Source organism: Oncorhynchus masou, chromosome 22, assembly GCF_036934945.1.
Source record: "Oncorhynchus masou masou isolate Uvic2021 chromosome 22, UVic_Omas_1.1, whole genome shotgun sequence".
In the NCBI taxonomy this organism is placed as follows: Eukaryota; Metazoa; Chordata; class Actinopteri; order Salmoniformes; family Salmonidae; genus Oncorhynchus; species Oncorhynchus masou.
Genome location: NC_088233.1, coordinates 24,475,130 through 24,491,823, shown reverse-complemented (window position 1 = coordinate 24,491,823; position 16,694 = coordinate 24,475,130). Strand labels below are relative to the sequence as shown.

At 43.1% G+C, this 16,694-nt stretch overlaps 1 protein-coding gene across 1 annotated transcript; it reads right to left on the bottom strand.

Annotated features, from left to right (window-relative positions):
- Positions 1-6,109: 6,109 nt before the first annotated feature.
- Positions 6,110-16,171, bottom strand: LOC135509233 (uncharacterized). Its single transcript, XM_064929721.1, has 4 exons — positions 16,051-16,171; positions 15,557-15,773; positions 14,199-14,390; positions 6,110-8,459 (listed from the first exon to the last, which is right to left on the bottom strand). Exons 2-4 carry the CDS (start codon positions 15,753-15,755, stop codon positions 8,131-8,133), a joined length of 720 nt encoding a protein of 239 aa, XP_064785793.1. The 5' UTR covers positions 15,756-15,773; positions 16,051-16,171; the 3' UTR covers positions 6,110-8,130.
- Positions 16,172-16,694: the final 523 nt, after the last annotated feature.

Sequence of the window (16,694 nt, the reverse complement as noted above, 5' to 3'; positions counted from 1 at the left end):
AACAGCACTGTTCCCAAACATAGTTCTGGTTATTATTTTCCTGTCCTTTAACTAAAACATCCATTATGGGAAATGCCAGGACGACCGTGCCCTTTTCAGTGGAGTTGGTGTCATAGCTCAGACGGAGACAATGGCAACGTAACACACGTTGATTCAGGACTGATTTAGAGGGACTGTTCTTTAAACCAATTCACAGGCTAGTGATGTGAGGGGAAGGGAGAGAGGGAGACACTGGCGTCATCTGGAGGTTCGCTGGTTAAGTTGGCGATAGAAATAACGTGGAGAAGAGGAGCAGGAGTGAAGACTGTTGTCTTCTGGAGGTTGGCTGGTCCAGTTGGAGTGAGAAATGACAAGAAAACATGACTCAGAATACAACAGGGAGACATTATTTTACCAGCCTGGCTTTCTCTATCACACACACACACACCAACCTGTTGGTCATGAGGGTTCCCCTCTGAAGGAGGCATAGGTGTGTGGACACACCTGCTTAAGAAAGTGTTTTGGGATGGGGTAGATTTGGTGGTACATCATTGCTTCCATATCAACATATTTTACCCCCTCTACCTTCCAATCTCAATTTAACTCCCTAGAACACATCGTTCTAATACAAAACAGACACAGAGAGACAGAGCGAGAGGAAGAGAGAGTGAGACACACACAGAGAGAGAGAGACAAAGAGAGAGAGAGACAGAGAGTGAGAGGAAGACTGACAGAAAGAGCGAGAGAGAGTAGTTGAAATTGAGAAAGATAGCAAAAGAGAGAGACACAGAGGGAGAGAGAGAGACAGAGAGACTGTTTATTCAGTCAGATGGTCTAACATGGCTGGGATCATGGGAGCCTGGATGTGTGTGCATGCGTGTGCGTGCATTTCAATGTGTGCTAAACTATCATCATTGTCAAGTTATTGCAACATTGTAAGCCTACCCAAAACTATTATCAAACTCCCCCTTACATAGCGAAGTGAACTAGGAGATAACAGTGAAAAGGGAGAATACCTTTAAGATGGAACAGTGAAAAGTTTCACTTTAGGTTATCATTCTAATCACCTTTTTTAACAAATCTTTTTTTATACAAGGAAATGTCTGTTTCGATATACTTACTGTCTCCTACAACAGCTCTTTACACTATTCTAAATTATTCGCTTACACAAAACAGTAAATGCAGAAATGTTTCTGCCACCAGATTTCTGTACCTGTCTCTCTCACCACCACATCTCTCTTTCCCCAACCTTCTCCTCCAGATAGCTTTGTGAATGTGAACAACAGTGTAAAGAAAGTGTGTGACTACTTCGGCAGGTATAGGGCCAGGCCCATTATTTCAAACAAGCCTATGAGTAACTTCGCACCACGCGTCCCCAAAGCAAGCACACTCTATATGCAAAACAGATGCATGCCGTTAAAGAAACTGGCACAGAGTGATTATATTTGTCATTTAATTTCCTTGGTCACCGGGAGATAAGGGACGGGAGACTGCAGTTGACCAGGCATGAATAGAGAGATGAGAATGGAGCCACAGGCCTACACAAAAAGACACACACTAGCTAGGTCTCCATCCAATTGGCAAGAGATTTTCATGCCAATATTCTAAAATCTGCATAAAAACAATATGCACATTTTCCCACCAGACATGTATTTGCATCAAATAGACTTGTTGCAGATAAAAAGATGTGTGTGATGACATAGTGCACATAAAAATTACTTTTGTGGTTAAATTCCCATTTAGACGTTAAATCGGTTTCCATCGCATTTTCAACTCTACTGATGGTTTTGTCACCAAAACATTTTTATGTTCCATAGCGAATGTGTCTACTCTGGTCTTGGCATGTGTGTTCTAGCCAACTGCTCACAGTTACAGTGAGGGCAGGCTACCTACATATTATGCATTTTATTATGGACAAAACAGAGAAATGATTTGTATTTGTCAAACGGCAGCCAATGTCACCAAAATAAGACCCAAAATATTTATTGAAAGGTGCATCAAGCTCTTCATTGTGCACTTTCAGCACCATGTGAAGTTCTTCATAACATATTCATCTGTAGCCAAGTCAACTGTATGCTTTCCCGAGTCGTAGTATCATTGCATGACTCAAGGTTTACTTTCATATGATGGTTATCATATCAATATTTGAGCATAAGGTGTTTCCACTGACTTTTCTCACATAATTAGATTTACTGACACAAAAAGATTACCGTCAAATTTTGTTGTTTCCATCAGGCATTTTTTTTATCCGACATGTACTTTACATAAAACGGTTGGATGGAAACCTGGTTACACACACACACACTGGGCCTATACAGAAAGACACAAACACACACAGGCCCACACAAATAGACAAAAAAAAACATTGACATGCACAATAGACAAAGACAGTATAAAGGCCTTTGGAATATATGTACTGCCCTCATACACTGACCACACACATACGTACCTACACACATACAGACACTCACATACATACTCTCTACCAAAGGGATGACTGTGACCTTCGCCTCACAATCTCTGAAACATTTTCCTTTGCGCTCTCTTTCTTTCTCTCTCTCTCCTGTTGAAGCGAGTGTAATCAGCAGGGGTGGTCTCACTGGCGTCATGCGCCTCGGAGGCACAAAAGCGCGTGCCCCCTCATATTTGTCCTGTTTCAAACATTTTCAAATGTTAAACTAATTATTAAACTTTACACTGGAGCAAAGAGATGCCTAGCAGGGCGCTAGATAATCTAGTGCAGGGGTGTCAAACTCATTCCTTTGAGGACCTTGTGTCTGCAGGTTTTTCTTTTTTTCTTTCAATTAAGACATAGACAACCAGGTGCGTGGAGTTCCTTACGAATTAGTTACCTTAATTCATAAATCAAGTACAAGGGAGGAGTGAAAATCCACAACCACTTGGCCCTCCGTGGAATGAGTTGGAAAACGGTGCTCTAGTGCCATGCAGCATCATCAGCGCAGGAAAGAGAGTGACACACAGCCTTTGATTTGATTTTAGCTGCCGGTAATGAGCAGGAAGTATGTTTGTAAATTAATTTGATCAAGCTATGTAACCTATTGATTCCTTCTTGATGAATAAACAAAACAAAAACGTTTTGTTTTTTCTCTGTAATACTACCCACCTAGCAATTTTATGAAGTTGGCTTTAGCTAGCCAGCTACATAGGTTCCTAATCTCATCACCTTACCATCAATTGACAACAATTATTGGGTTATGATACTATATACCAGTGTGGCAGTTGTAATAAACTCCTATGGCATAAAACATCTTTAAAAAATCTATGTGCATCATTAATTAAAAGAGGTAAATATACATATTTTTTTTACATAGAATTAGGCATAATCATTATGGCTCTGGCTGTTTCAGGTGGTTGAAAAATGCAGGACCACCTCCCCTGACGTACTTCATGCCCCCTCTAAAATAATGGGTGCATGACGCCCCTTGGCGGTCTGGACGAGATGGGACACCAGTCACAAAGAGCAAAGGCACGCTTAACATTCACCAGGAGAGACGCACAGCCAGGGTCCTCCTCGCCAGAAGGGAGAGCCTGAAGGACACCAGGGCACTGAGTTTACTCTCCTCATGTCCATGTCCACCTTTATCTCTGTCTTTTTCTCTCTCTCTCTTTTACTCACTCTCTCCCTTTCTCTGGGAGACCAAACATCTTCGGATGTTTCCATTCACTTAGATACTGTAGACTGACCATTTATATTGAATGACTAAAATGTAAAATGCAAATGGAATTGAAGGTAGAGATCCCATAAGAGGGAACATAACTATTACATTATAGCAGAGAAAGAGAGTTAAAGAGACAGGGGAGGCAGAGAGAGTGGGAGGGAGGGAGGGAATTCTGATGGGCATTTTATCATGACAGGTCTGTGACACAACACAATTCAAACATTTGGTAGACTACAATGAAGAAACGTTAAACCATCTTCTGACTTCTCAAATCCTCACTCCCTCTCTGCCTCTCCAACATCTCATAATTTCCACCTCTGTTTATCCCCTGCTGTCTTGTATTTCTGCATTTCCCCTCAGTGTCTCTGCTCTAACATAACAGCATTTAACTGTCAGAGAAGTTACAAATATGCACAATGAATTATAGAAACCACAGAAAAATACAACTGCAGAGAACACTGAGTTCCTGCTTTATTTCATAATTTATCATCCCCCAAGAGGGAGACAGAGCTGAATAACAGCTGACTTATTAAATCGACCGCCGCATCCTGGCTCCTACTAAATATTCAGAAATATTGTTCTGGATACTTCATCAGGGTTTTTCAGGGTTTGTCTGTAATATATCAAGGCACCCACAAACGTGTGTGCACTCAGTCACACACGGACACATCATATGAGTCCATCTTCCGTCATTTCAATACTCATCAAATGACAACAAAAATATAACACGTTACACTAGCACCACCAAAAGGCCAAGTTGGCAAACAACACTAAACCACCTCGTCCTCTCTCTCCCTTTCCCTTCATCCTAAGCTATTCTTTTTTTCTATATTACTCTCTTTCTCCTTTGTCCATCACTCTTTCTCTCGCTCCATCAGACTGTCTCTCTCTTACCCTTGCTGTTTCTGTCTCTATCTCTCAGGATGGGGTGAGAGGAAGGTGAAGTGGGTAGAGGAAGTAAGTAGTAGAGGGGTTAAGTGCTACTGGGTTATATAGAGGGGCAAAGTCACACGATAAAGGAGTCACACTCACACTATAAAAACTGTATTTTTTACAGTCAGGGCCAAGTCTTAATGCTATGTAGGTATGTGTTAGTGTTTTTATGCAATACTAACAAGTAATTGTTCAAATATACCTTTCAAGCAAAACATCTCAAACTAGTGCTTGGTTAACATTTTTTTTTCGGAGGGGGGGTGGGCTATTGGCACACCTACATAACGTTCTGTTTTTTTGTGATAATCCATTAATGTAACATATCATCTAATGAAATACTTAGTTGACTATATCAGCACAAATGTTGGTATCATTTGATATAATATTTAATCATGAAAATACAAATAATTGAAAGAGATGTAACGGAGTTACATGGTAACGGAGTGCAAAATAGCCCATATTGTCTGTGGATATGTATTTTTAGGACAATTTCCTGATACAAAATGTTCTATATATCATGGACCATATGGGAGTCATAAAATGCATACAAATGATTTAAAGTAAGATGATTTGTTTTGTTTCTGGGCAGCTGTGACTATCACCCACCACTAATAGTTTTTTTGCATGACAGATACAGTATATTTGAACAATTACTTGTTAGTATTGCACTAAAGGACTAAGAAATACATTCAGATACATGTATAGCATTAAGATTTGGCCTTGATTATAAAACAATATCTGCATATTTCTATAGTGGGAGTGTCACTCCGTTATCACATGGCCTTGCCCAAAGGTCTCAAAGGGCCAGGCAGAGAGCCTCAGCTGTGGCTGATCAAATCAAATCAAATCAAATCGTATTAGTCATGTGCGCCGAATACAGTGAAATGCTTACTTACGAGCTCCGAACCAACAATTCAGTTTAAAAAAATATAGATAAGAATAAGAAATAAAAGTAACAAGTAATTAAAGAGCAGCAGTAAAATAACATTAGCGAGACTAGAAACAGGGGGGGGGGGTACCGGTAGAGTCAATGTGCGGGGGCACCGGTTAGTTGAGGTAAAATGTACATGTAGGTAGAGTTAGAGTTATGAAGGGCCCTGCTCTACTTAAATTAAGAGGCCAGGGAAGGGTCACATCTCCATGTATACACAATGTTCAAAAGTGGAAACCTGAACTCTTGAAGAGCAATACAGCACAAGGGAGGTACATTCAGTGCAGCTGGGTGCACTATACACACAACAACACTACACAAGACCCAACAACACACAACACATAACAAACCGACACGTGTGTCACAACACAAGGCAACACACCGACAACACAGCACCACACTGCATGTTTGTTGTCTATGTAGAGAAAAAGAGCGCACTTGATCTTGATCACACTCTCTAGCACACACTCTTGAGCAAGACAACCTTCAATGACATTCCACTCTCATTCCAACACAAATTAATCTCTACCCTGTTGATAAATTGTAAAAGAGACCCAAATCCTTGGCGGATTTAATAACACACTCATTAACAGGCACCAACAGGGCGGAACTGCCTTTTAATTAGAGCAACACCTGATTAGCGGCCAATTAACAAAGTCAGAGCCTGTTAATTCTCCCCTACTTTAACAAGGATCAGAACGTAAACATGTGGCATGATGGCAGGCAGGCAGCCCACTCTCTCCTCTCCTGTTGGGGAAGTAAGAGAAGAGAAAAGACTGAGAGAACTAAAGAAGGGCTGTGAGAGAGACTGGTAGACAGTAGCTTGGCAGTGCTGAGTAGATGGCTGACATGATTCAACTGTACTGCTGTATGTGATGGTTCTACTGCTCATAGGGGAAGAGGGGCGTAATAATAAGGCTTTCTGTTGGACTGGAGTGTGCTATGGCACTGTTCTCTGGTGATGCCAGGAAGACATCTGGAGCCTGGTAGAGATACTGGTTAACAGGGCTGAGTAAATAAAAGCAGCAGTTTTTTAAAGGTACAATATCAATAATATCACAGTCCCATTGCAAAAACTTTGCGATATCAGTCACTTTATAGTGGTGATGAGTATCAAGCTTACTGAGAAAAGGCACATTCACATAGGACTGTCTTAGAAGTATTAGTTAAACTGTTAAACTGTAAATGTATGTATCACTTTCATCTAAATTCAACAAGTAGTGATCCCACTTTGTACACAAACAACCAAAATGTGTGACTTTCCGCTAATTAATGTTGAATACTTGCGAACAGAACACTGCTGCCAAGCTGTATCAAAAATAGCTTTTTCAACATCAAACCTTGGTCATACTCACCACATGAGGCTGCTTTTGTAACATAAATATTTCCTTTACTACACAGAAAATCTTACTGAAAGTGTGCTTGGCAACAAACAACTACAAATAATAAAGGGGGCCCATTATCAGCAAACATCACTCCTGTGTTCCAATGGCACATTGTGTTAGCTAATCCGAGTTTATAATTTTAATGTACTTGTCCTCTTTTTCAGTTGTGCACCGCGGCCTCCCACTCCTCTTTCTATTCTGGTTAGAGCCAGTTTGCGCTCTTCTGTGAAGGGAGTAGTACACAGCGTTGTACGAGATCTTCAGTTTCTTGGCAATTTCTCGCAAGGAATAGCCTTCATTTCTCAGAACAAGAATAGACTGACACGTTTCAGAAGAAAGTTATTTGTTTCTGGCCACTTTGAGCCTGTAATCGATCCCACAAATGCTGATGCTCCGGATACACATTTAGTCTAAAGAAGGACAGTTTTATTGCTTCGTTAATCAGAATAATAGTTTTCAGCTGTGCTAGCATAATTGCAAAAGGGTTTTCTAATGACCAATTAGCCCTTTAAAATTATAAACTTGGATTAGCTAACACAGCGTGCCATTGGAACACAGGAGTGATAGTTGCTGATATTAGGCCTCTGTACGCCTATGTAGATATTCCATTAAAAATCAGCTGTTTCCAGCTACAGTAGTCATTTACAACATTAGCAATATCTACACTCTATTTCTGATCAATTTGATGTTATTTTAATGGACAAAAAATGTGCTAATGGAAATGTGCAATTGGACAAACAATGTGCTTTTCAAAAACAAGGACATTTCTATGTGACCCCAAACTTTTGAAAGGTATATATATATATATATATATATATATATATATATATATATTCCAGACTCTGACATTGCTCGTTCTGCTATTTTTTGGATTTGTGTATTTTGTTTTGTTAGGTATTACTGCACTGTTTGAGCAAGAAACATAAGCATTTCGCTGCATCTGCGATAACATCTGCAAAATATGTGTGCACAACCAATGAAATTGGATTTGATTAGTCTAATATTACATATTCTCAGAGTGTGTCTGTAAACATTCTCCTACAGTGGATAAATCTCTGATACAGACACAGACTAGAAGCTCCTCTCCCTGGTGAACTGCTAGTGTGAACATGGACCCCTATCAGCTGTGTGCCCAGTCCAGTCCCATTCTGCAGTCAGCTCAGTCTCTGAGCCTGAAGAAGGTTACACTAATCACTGTCCTGTGTACTCTCTATTCCTCCTCTCAGGGTACAGACATGTACCTCCTCAGCCCTCTCGCAATGTCTTCATCACTCTGGTCTTCATGACAACGCTGGTGACTCACGATGAACGAGCGCTGGGCGTACGGTACCTGGGAGGCGCCCCGCCACCCATCGGCAGCCTTCATGAGATCTGGCAGGATGTCCGGGACCACACACTGCTCCACCAGGAAGACCACAGGCAGAGCAACCAATAGCAGGACCCAGCCCAGGGTACCCAGCCAGAAGGAGGAGCCCAGGCATGTGAAGTCATCGCTGATCTCCACCCGGTGCTGGTAGGTGAAGAGGGACCAGCTGAGGAGGAAGAAGAATCCTAGAGAGAGACAGAGAGGGAGGAGAAGAGCGGAGTCAGTCAAGTTATCATCAGTAGATAGGAGTCTAAGGAGTCTAGACAGAGGAATCTGAGTGTTTACTGAAGGCAATACACAGTCAATCCATCTTCACTAATATACCTGTGTGGAAACACTCGACAAAAGCTCCTCCAACATAAAATAGGAGTGAGCAGAGGAGAAACTAGATTAACATAAGCAGTGACAGGGAAGGGAAATCTTCTCTGAAAACATGTTTTGTATTGTATAAAGCAACATAGATAGATGCTTGCAGGACCTTACAGTGAAATGCTTACTTACAAGCCCTAACCAACAATGCAGTTAAAATATATATATACACTGCTCAAAAAATAAAGGGAACACTAAAATAACACATCCTAGATCTGAATGAATGAAATATTCTAATTAAATACTTTATTCTTTACATAGTTGAATGTGCTGACAACAAAATCACACAAAAATTATCAATGGAAATCAAATTCATCAACCCATGGAGGTCTGGATTTGGAGTCACACTCAAAATTAAAGTGGAAAACCACACTACAGGCTGATCCAACTTTGATATAATGTCCTTAAAACAAGTCAAAATGAGGCTCAGTAGTGTGTGTGGCCTCCACGTGCCTGTATAACCTCCCTACAACACCTGGGCATGCTCCTGATGAGGTGGCGGATGGTCTCCTGAGGGATCTCCTCCCAGACCTGGACTAAAGCATCCGCCAACTCCTGGACAGTCTGTGGTGCAACGTGGCGTTGGTGGATGGAGCGAGACATGATGTCCCAGATGTGCTCAATTGGATTCAGGTCTGGGGAACAGGCGGGCCAGTCCATAGCATCAATGCCTTCCTCTTGCAGGAACTGCTGACACACTCCAGCCACATGAGGTCTAGCATTGTCTTGCATTAGGAGGAACCCAGGGCCAACCGCACCAGCATATGGTCTCACAAGGGGTCTGAGGATCTCATCTCGGTACCTAATGGCAGTCAGGCTACCTCTGGCGAGCACATGGAGGGCTGTGCGGCCCCTCAAAGAAATGCCACCCCACACCATGACTGACCCACCGCCAAACCGGTCATGCTGGAGGATGTTGCAGGAAGCAGAACGTTCTCCACGGCATCTCCAGACTCTGTCACGTGCTCAGTGTGAACTTGCTTTCATCTGTGTAGAGCACAGGGCGCCAGTGGCGAATTTGCCAATCTTGGTGTTCTCTGGCAAATGCGAAACGTCCTGTGCGGTGTTGGGCTGTAAGCACAACCCCCACCTGTGGACGTTGGGCCCTCATACCACCCTCATGGAGTCTGTTTCTGACCGTTTGAGCAGACATATGCACATTTGTGGCCTGCTGGAGGTCATTTTGCAGGGTTCTGGCAGTGCTCATCCTGCTACTCCTTGCACAAAGGTGGAGGTAGCGGTCCTGCTGCTGGTTTGTTGCCTTCCTACGGCCTCCTCCACATCTTCTGATGTACTGACCTGTCTCCTGGTAGCACCTCCATGCTCTGGACACTACGCTGACAGACACAGCAAAACTTCTTGCCACAGCTCGCATTGATGTGCCACCCTGGATGAGTTGCACTACCTGAGCCACTTGTGTGGGTTGTAGACTCCATCTCATGCTACCACTAGAGTGAAAGCATCGCCAGCATTCAAAAGTGACCAAAATATCAGCCAGGAAGCATAGTGACTGAGAAGTGGTCCGTTGTCACCGCCTGCAGAACCACTCCTTTATTGGGGGTGTCTTGCTAATTGCCTATAGTTTCCACCTGTTGTCTATTCCATTTGCACAACAGCATGTGAAATTTATTGTCAATCAGTGTTGCTTCCTAACTGGACAGTTTGATTTCACAGAAGTGTGATTGACTTGGAGTTGTGTTGTTTAAGTGTTCCTTTTATTTTTTTGAGCAGTGTATATATACAGTGCCTTGCGAAAGTATTCGGCCCCCTTGAACTTTGCGACCTTTTGCCACATTTCAGGCTTCAAACATAAAGATATAAAACTGTATTTTTTTGTGAAGAATCAACAACAAGTGGGACACAATCATGAAGTGGAACGACATTTATTTGATATTTCAAACTTTTTTAACAAATCAAAAACTGAAATATTGGGAGTGCAAAATTATTCAGCCCCTTTACTTTCAGTGCAGCAAACCCTCTCCAGAAGTTCAGTGAGGATCTCTGAATGATCCAATGTTGACCTAAATGACTAATGATGATAAATACAATCCACCTGTGTGTAATCAAGTCTCCGTATAAATGCACCTGCACTGTGATAGTCTCAGTTAAAAGCGCAGAGAGCATCATGAAGAACAAGGAACACACCAGGCAGGTCCGAGATACTGTTGTGAAGAAGTTTAAAGCCGGATTTGGATACAAAAAGATTTCCCAAGCTTTAAACATCCCAAGGAGCAATGTGCAAGCGATAATATTGAAATGGAAGGAGTATCAGACCACTGCAAATCTACCAAGACCTGGCCATCCCTCTAAACTTTCAGCTCATACAAGGAGAAGACTGATCAGATACAGCCAAGAGGCCCATGATCACTCTGGATGAAATGCAGAGATCTACAGCTGAGGTGGGAGACTGTCCATAGGACAACAATCAGTCGTATATTGCACAAATCTGGCCTTTATGGAAGAGTGGCAAGAAGAATGCCATTTCTGAAAGATATCCATAAAAAGTGTTGTTTAAAGTTTGCCACAAGCCACCTGGGAGACACACCAAACATGTGGAAGAAGGTGCTCTGGTCAGATGAAACCAAAATTGAACTTTTTGGCAACAATGCAAAACGTTATTTTTGGCATAAAAGCAACACAGCTCATCACCCTGAACACACCATACCCACTGTTAAACATGGTGGTGGCAGCATCATGGTTTGGGCCTGCTTTTCTTCAGCAGGGACAGGGAAGATGGTTCAAATTGATGGGAAGATGGGTGGAGCCAAATACAGGACCATTCTGGAAGAAAACCTGATGGAGTCTGCAAAAGACCTGAGACTGGGACGGAGATTTGTCTTCCAACAAGACAATGATCCAAAACATAAAGCAAAATCTACAATGGAATGGTTCAAAAATAAACATATCCAGGTGTTAGAATGGCCAAGTCAAAGTCCAGACCTGAGTCCAATCGAGAATCTGTGGAAAGAACTGAAAACTGCTGTTCACAAATGCTCTCCATCCAAACTCACTGAGCTCGCGCTGTTTTGCAAGGAGGAATGGGAAAAAATTTCAGTCTCTCGATGTGCAAAACTGATAGTGACATACCCCAAGCGACTTACAGCTGTAATCGCAGCAAAAGGTGGCGCTACAAAGTATTAACTTAAGGGGGCTGAATAATTTTGCACGCCCAATTTCAGTTTTTGATTTGTTAAAAAAGTTTGAAATATCCAATAAATGTCGTTCCACTTCATGATTGTGTCCCACTTGTTGTTGATTCTTCACAAAAAATACAGTTTTATATCTTTATGTTTGAAGCCTGAAGTGTAGCAAAAGGTTGCAAAGTTCAAGGGGGACGAATACTTTCGCAAGGCACTGTATATATACAAAACATTAAATAAAAGTAACACTTAAAGAACAGCAGGAAAAGAACAATAGCTAAGCTATATACAGGGGGTACCGGTACAGAGTCAATGTGCGGGGAAACCGGTTAGTCGAGATAATTGAGGTTTGAGGATAGAAGCTGTTTAGAAGCCTCTTGGACCTAGACTTGGCACTCCTGTACTGCTTGCCATGCGGTAGCAGAGAGAACAGTCTATGACTAAGGTGGCTGGAGTCGTTTACCATTTTTAGGGCCGTCCTCTGACACTGCCTGGTATAGAGGTCCCTGATGGCAGGAAGCTTGGCCCCAGTGATGTACTGGGCCGTACGCTCTACCCTCTGTAGCGCATTGCGGTCGGAGGCTGAGCAGTTGCCATACCAGGCTGTGATGCAACCTGTAGAACCTTTTGAGGATCTGAGGACCCATGCCAAATCTTTTCAGTCTCCTGAGGGGGAATAGGTTTTGTTGTGCCCTCTTCATGACTGTCTTGGTGTGCTTGGACCATGTTAGTTTGTTGATGATGTGGACATCAAGGAACTTGAAGCTCTCAAACTGCTTCACTACAGCCCCGTCGATAAGAATTGAGGGAGAGGTTGTTATCCTAGCACCACACGGCCAGGTCTCTGACCTCCTCCCTATAGGGTGTCTCATCATTATCTGTGATCAGAACACCCACTGTTGTGTCATCGGCAAACTTAATTATGGTGTTGGAGTTGTGCCTGGCCGTGCAGTCATGAGTGAACAGGGAGTACAGGAGGGGACTAAGCAAGCACCCCCGAGGGGACGCCGTGTTGAGGATCAGCATAGCGGATGTGTTGTTCCCTACCCTTACCACCTGGGGGCGGCCCATCAAGAAGTCCAGGATCCAGTTGCAGAGGGAGGTGTTTAGTCCCAGGGTCCTTAGCTTAGTGATGAGCATTGAGGGCACTATGGCGTTGAACGCTGAGCTGTCGTCAATGAATAGCATTCTCATATAGATGCTCCTTTTGTCCAGGTGGGAAAGGGCAGGGTAGAGTACAATAGAGATTGCATCATCTGTGGATCTGTTAGGGTGGTATGCAAATTGGGGTAGGTCTAAGGTTTCTGGGATAATGGTGTTGATGTGAGCCATTACCAACCTTTCAAAGCACTTCATGGCTACAGACGTGAGTGCTACGGGTCGTTAGTCATTTAGACAAGTTACCTTAGTGTTCTTGGGCACAGGGACTATGGTGGTCTGCTTGAAATAAGTTGGTATTACAGACTCATACAGGGAAAGGTTGAAAATGTCAGTGAAGACACTTGCCAGTTGGTCAGCGCATGCTCGGAATACATGTCCTGGTAATCCGTCAGGCCCTGTGGCCTTGTGAATGTTGACCTGTTTAAATGTCTTACTCACATCGGCTGCGGAGTACGTGATCACTCAGTCGTCCGGAACAACTGATGCTCTCATGCATGTTTCAGTGCTACTTGCCTCAAAGCAACCATAGAAGTAATTTTGCTCATCTGCTAGGCTTGTGTCACTGGGCAGCTTTTGGCTGTGCTTCCCTTTGTAGTCTGTAATAGTTTGCAAGCCCTGCCACATCCGATGAGCGTCGGTGCCGGTGTAGTACGATTCGATCTCATTCCTGTATTGAAGCATTGCCTGTTTGATGGTTCGTTGGAGGGCATAGCAGGATTTCTTCTAAGCTTCCGGGTTAGAGTCCCACTCCTGGTAAGTGGCAGCTCTACTCTTTCGCTCAGTGCGGATGTTGCCTGTAATCCATGGCTTTAGGTTGGGGTATGTACCTACAGCCACTGTGGGGACGATGTCATTGATGCACTTATTGATGAAGCCAGTGACTGATGTGGTGCATCGGAAGAATCCCGGAACATATTCCAGTCTGTGCCAGCAAAACAGTCCTGTAGCTTAGCATCTGCTTCATCTGACCACTTTTTTATAGACTGAGTCACTGGAGATTCCTGCTTCAATTTTTGCTTGTAAGCAGGAATCAGGAGGATAGAATTATGGTCAGATTTGCAAATGGAGGGCGAGGGAAAGCATTGTACACGTCTCTGTGTGTGAAGTAAAGGTGGTCTAGAGTGTTTTTCTCTATGGTTTCACATTTGACATGCTGGTGGAAATTTGGTAAAATGGATTTAAAAGCCCCTGTTCCAATAATTTACACATGCACCCTTTCTTCCTTTAAGGCCTGCGCCCTGGACCCATACTGACCTGTGGGTCCCAGAGTGAGGAGCAGCAAGACGGTGGGGTAGAGGGCCTGGCCTGCCATGAGGAGGGAGCGGGTGTTGGAGTAAGAGCGCACTGTCTGGGATGTCCAGCAGAGGGCGAACACGAGGCACAGAGCCCCTGAATTCACAGCCATGAGGAATGACAGCACCCCAAACACTTGCTCTGCCTCCAGGGCTGAAGACACACACATACAGTGGTTATAATATGTAAACAGTGACACATGATTTTACAGTGACTTGTAATAATTTCTGCTTCGGACAGTGTTTCTCAGTTATGTGTACATTGAACTCTTCTTCCTCTCAGCAGTGAACTAGAGTTCATGTCTAAACCTGTCTACAACTGCAGGCTATATTCAAGTCCAACATAGAAGAGAGAGCAATAACAGCCGGCTATGTCACTTCTGAAAAACTCTTCAAGATCCCAATAATGATTCCAAACGGAGATGAATACAAGGGCCATTGTCAACGTCAATACAATGACAATACACAATGGCATGTATTGTCAAATGAACTGCTGATCTATCATTCTAACATTGTCCATCTTTGATGTCATACTAAACAGGGAACAACAGTGAGAGGCCATTGATTTAATCAGATACCCTTGCTGCCTCAAAACCACACTGAACAGCGAACCTAACAAACCTGTCAGGCCCTAAAAGTTCATCAATAGAAGAAAAGCCTCCACACAGCATACGTCACTGCCGTTAATATACATTTAATGGGTGCAGGAATATAGCAGGGGAGCAGCATGTACTGTATGCAAAGCTTTTCTATCTTTAACATCAGTTTTTCCTTTACCCCAGCACTGGTGGAGGAATTTGGGATGTGTATATTACCTGTTGTACACCCTCTTCAGGCCTAAAAGTTTAATGTGACCCTCCCATCTCCCTCTCCTCCTGTTCTCTGAGAATGTGAATGATTGTTTCAGGAGCAAGTTCATACCTGTTCACATTACTGGGATTCTGAGGGAAAACTCCACAGTGCCAAAGGCAGGCAGCCAACCTTAAGTGTAACTAAAATGTTCAACTACACTCACAGTTAAGCCACTCCTTGTACGTCTTCTACCTTTAGCATTCCATTTGGTGCAACCACACAGTTTGAATTAGCAACCAGGTCTCTGATTTTTATCTCAATAAGAATAACCTGGTAAAATAAAGGTAAAATAAATGTTTCTAAACAGATGGTATTACCGTGATTAATTTAAAACATTATAAATGAAATTGTATAAACATGTCACTGACGTTAATACACCCTGCGTACACAGGAGTAATAAGCATTTCTCATTCTGAGTCAAACAGAGCGAAAGTTGATGCTGATGGTCAATGTAGCTTCTTGACTCACCGTTAAAGATGATGTCCCCAGTCTGGTCACCATCACTGTCTGTGTTGGTGCTGTTGTTGCCTACAGACCACAGTCCCTGGTCATTGAGCCAGCGAGGGGTCCAAACAGAGTAGGCCACGCACAGACACCCTGCCAGCCCCACACATGACTCAGCCAACCTGAACTGACTCACTGAGTCTCCCACCTCTAACACCTTCATACTGACAGACTGAGAGGCCTGAGAGAAAAGAGAATGAGACAGGGAGACGGGAAGAGAGCAGGGAGAGGGGGAGAGAAGGGGTGATGTGGCAAGACAGAGGGTGGAGCATTCACAGGTAAATCTACTACAGTATCAATCTGTTTAAAAACCTTCATCCTTATCAGTAACAGTTCAAAGTTTAAAAGGTATATAAAAGAGAAATTCAATTGGCGCCATAAATCAACAGAGCAATGTAGAGTGAATCAGCTACATGACAGTAGCAACAGACAGATTGTATAGTACATTTTCATCTTACCTTTAATTTTGTTTTGTTGATACAGAGGATCAGACAATCTTGTTATGTTGAACTCTGTCTGAACTGTGGACTCCTGAATGCTGGATTAGAGTGTGCAATGAAGCTTTGTATAAATCTTCCCAGCATGAGGAGCAGGAGCAGGTCAGATGCGTGATGGACTACTGTACAATGAGTTCACTGCCATCAAACACTCAGATACAGTGACTCACACTACCAGTGTAAAAGTCAGGAACGCACACATAGTGGTGGAATATGACACTAAATATTTTCCTCTGTGTTGCTCTCTGCCACCCCACTACAGTGGAAACCCCCCACTCAGTGTTTGAGTTCCCTCTGCATCTCTTGGCTGTGACACAAAGGATCATGCCGTTTGGAAAGTGAAAACAGCTCTCTCTCCCTCTACCATATCCACCGTGGTAGTGAAAGGTCAATAGTCAAACAACTTCTTAATTTTTTTTACTGCATTTATATCTGTTTTGAAGGGTGAGGACACTTTTAAAGCTTGGTCCCTGTTCCCTCACTCTGCAGGTGTGTACAAAGGACAGGTTATCATCATGGGGGGGGGGGATACCCACCACCACACACACACACATTAACACACACAAACACTTCGTGTGTCACATCTCGCCCACAAGAGTAAGTAA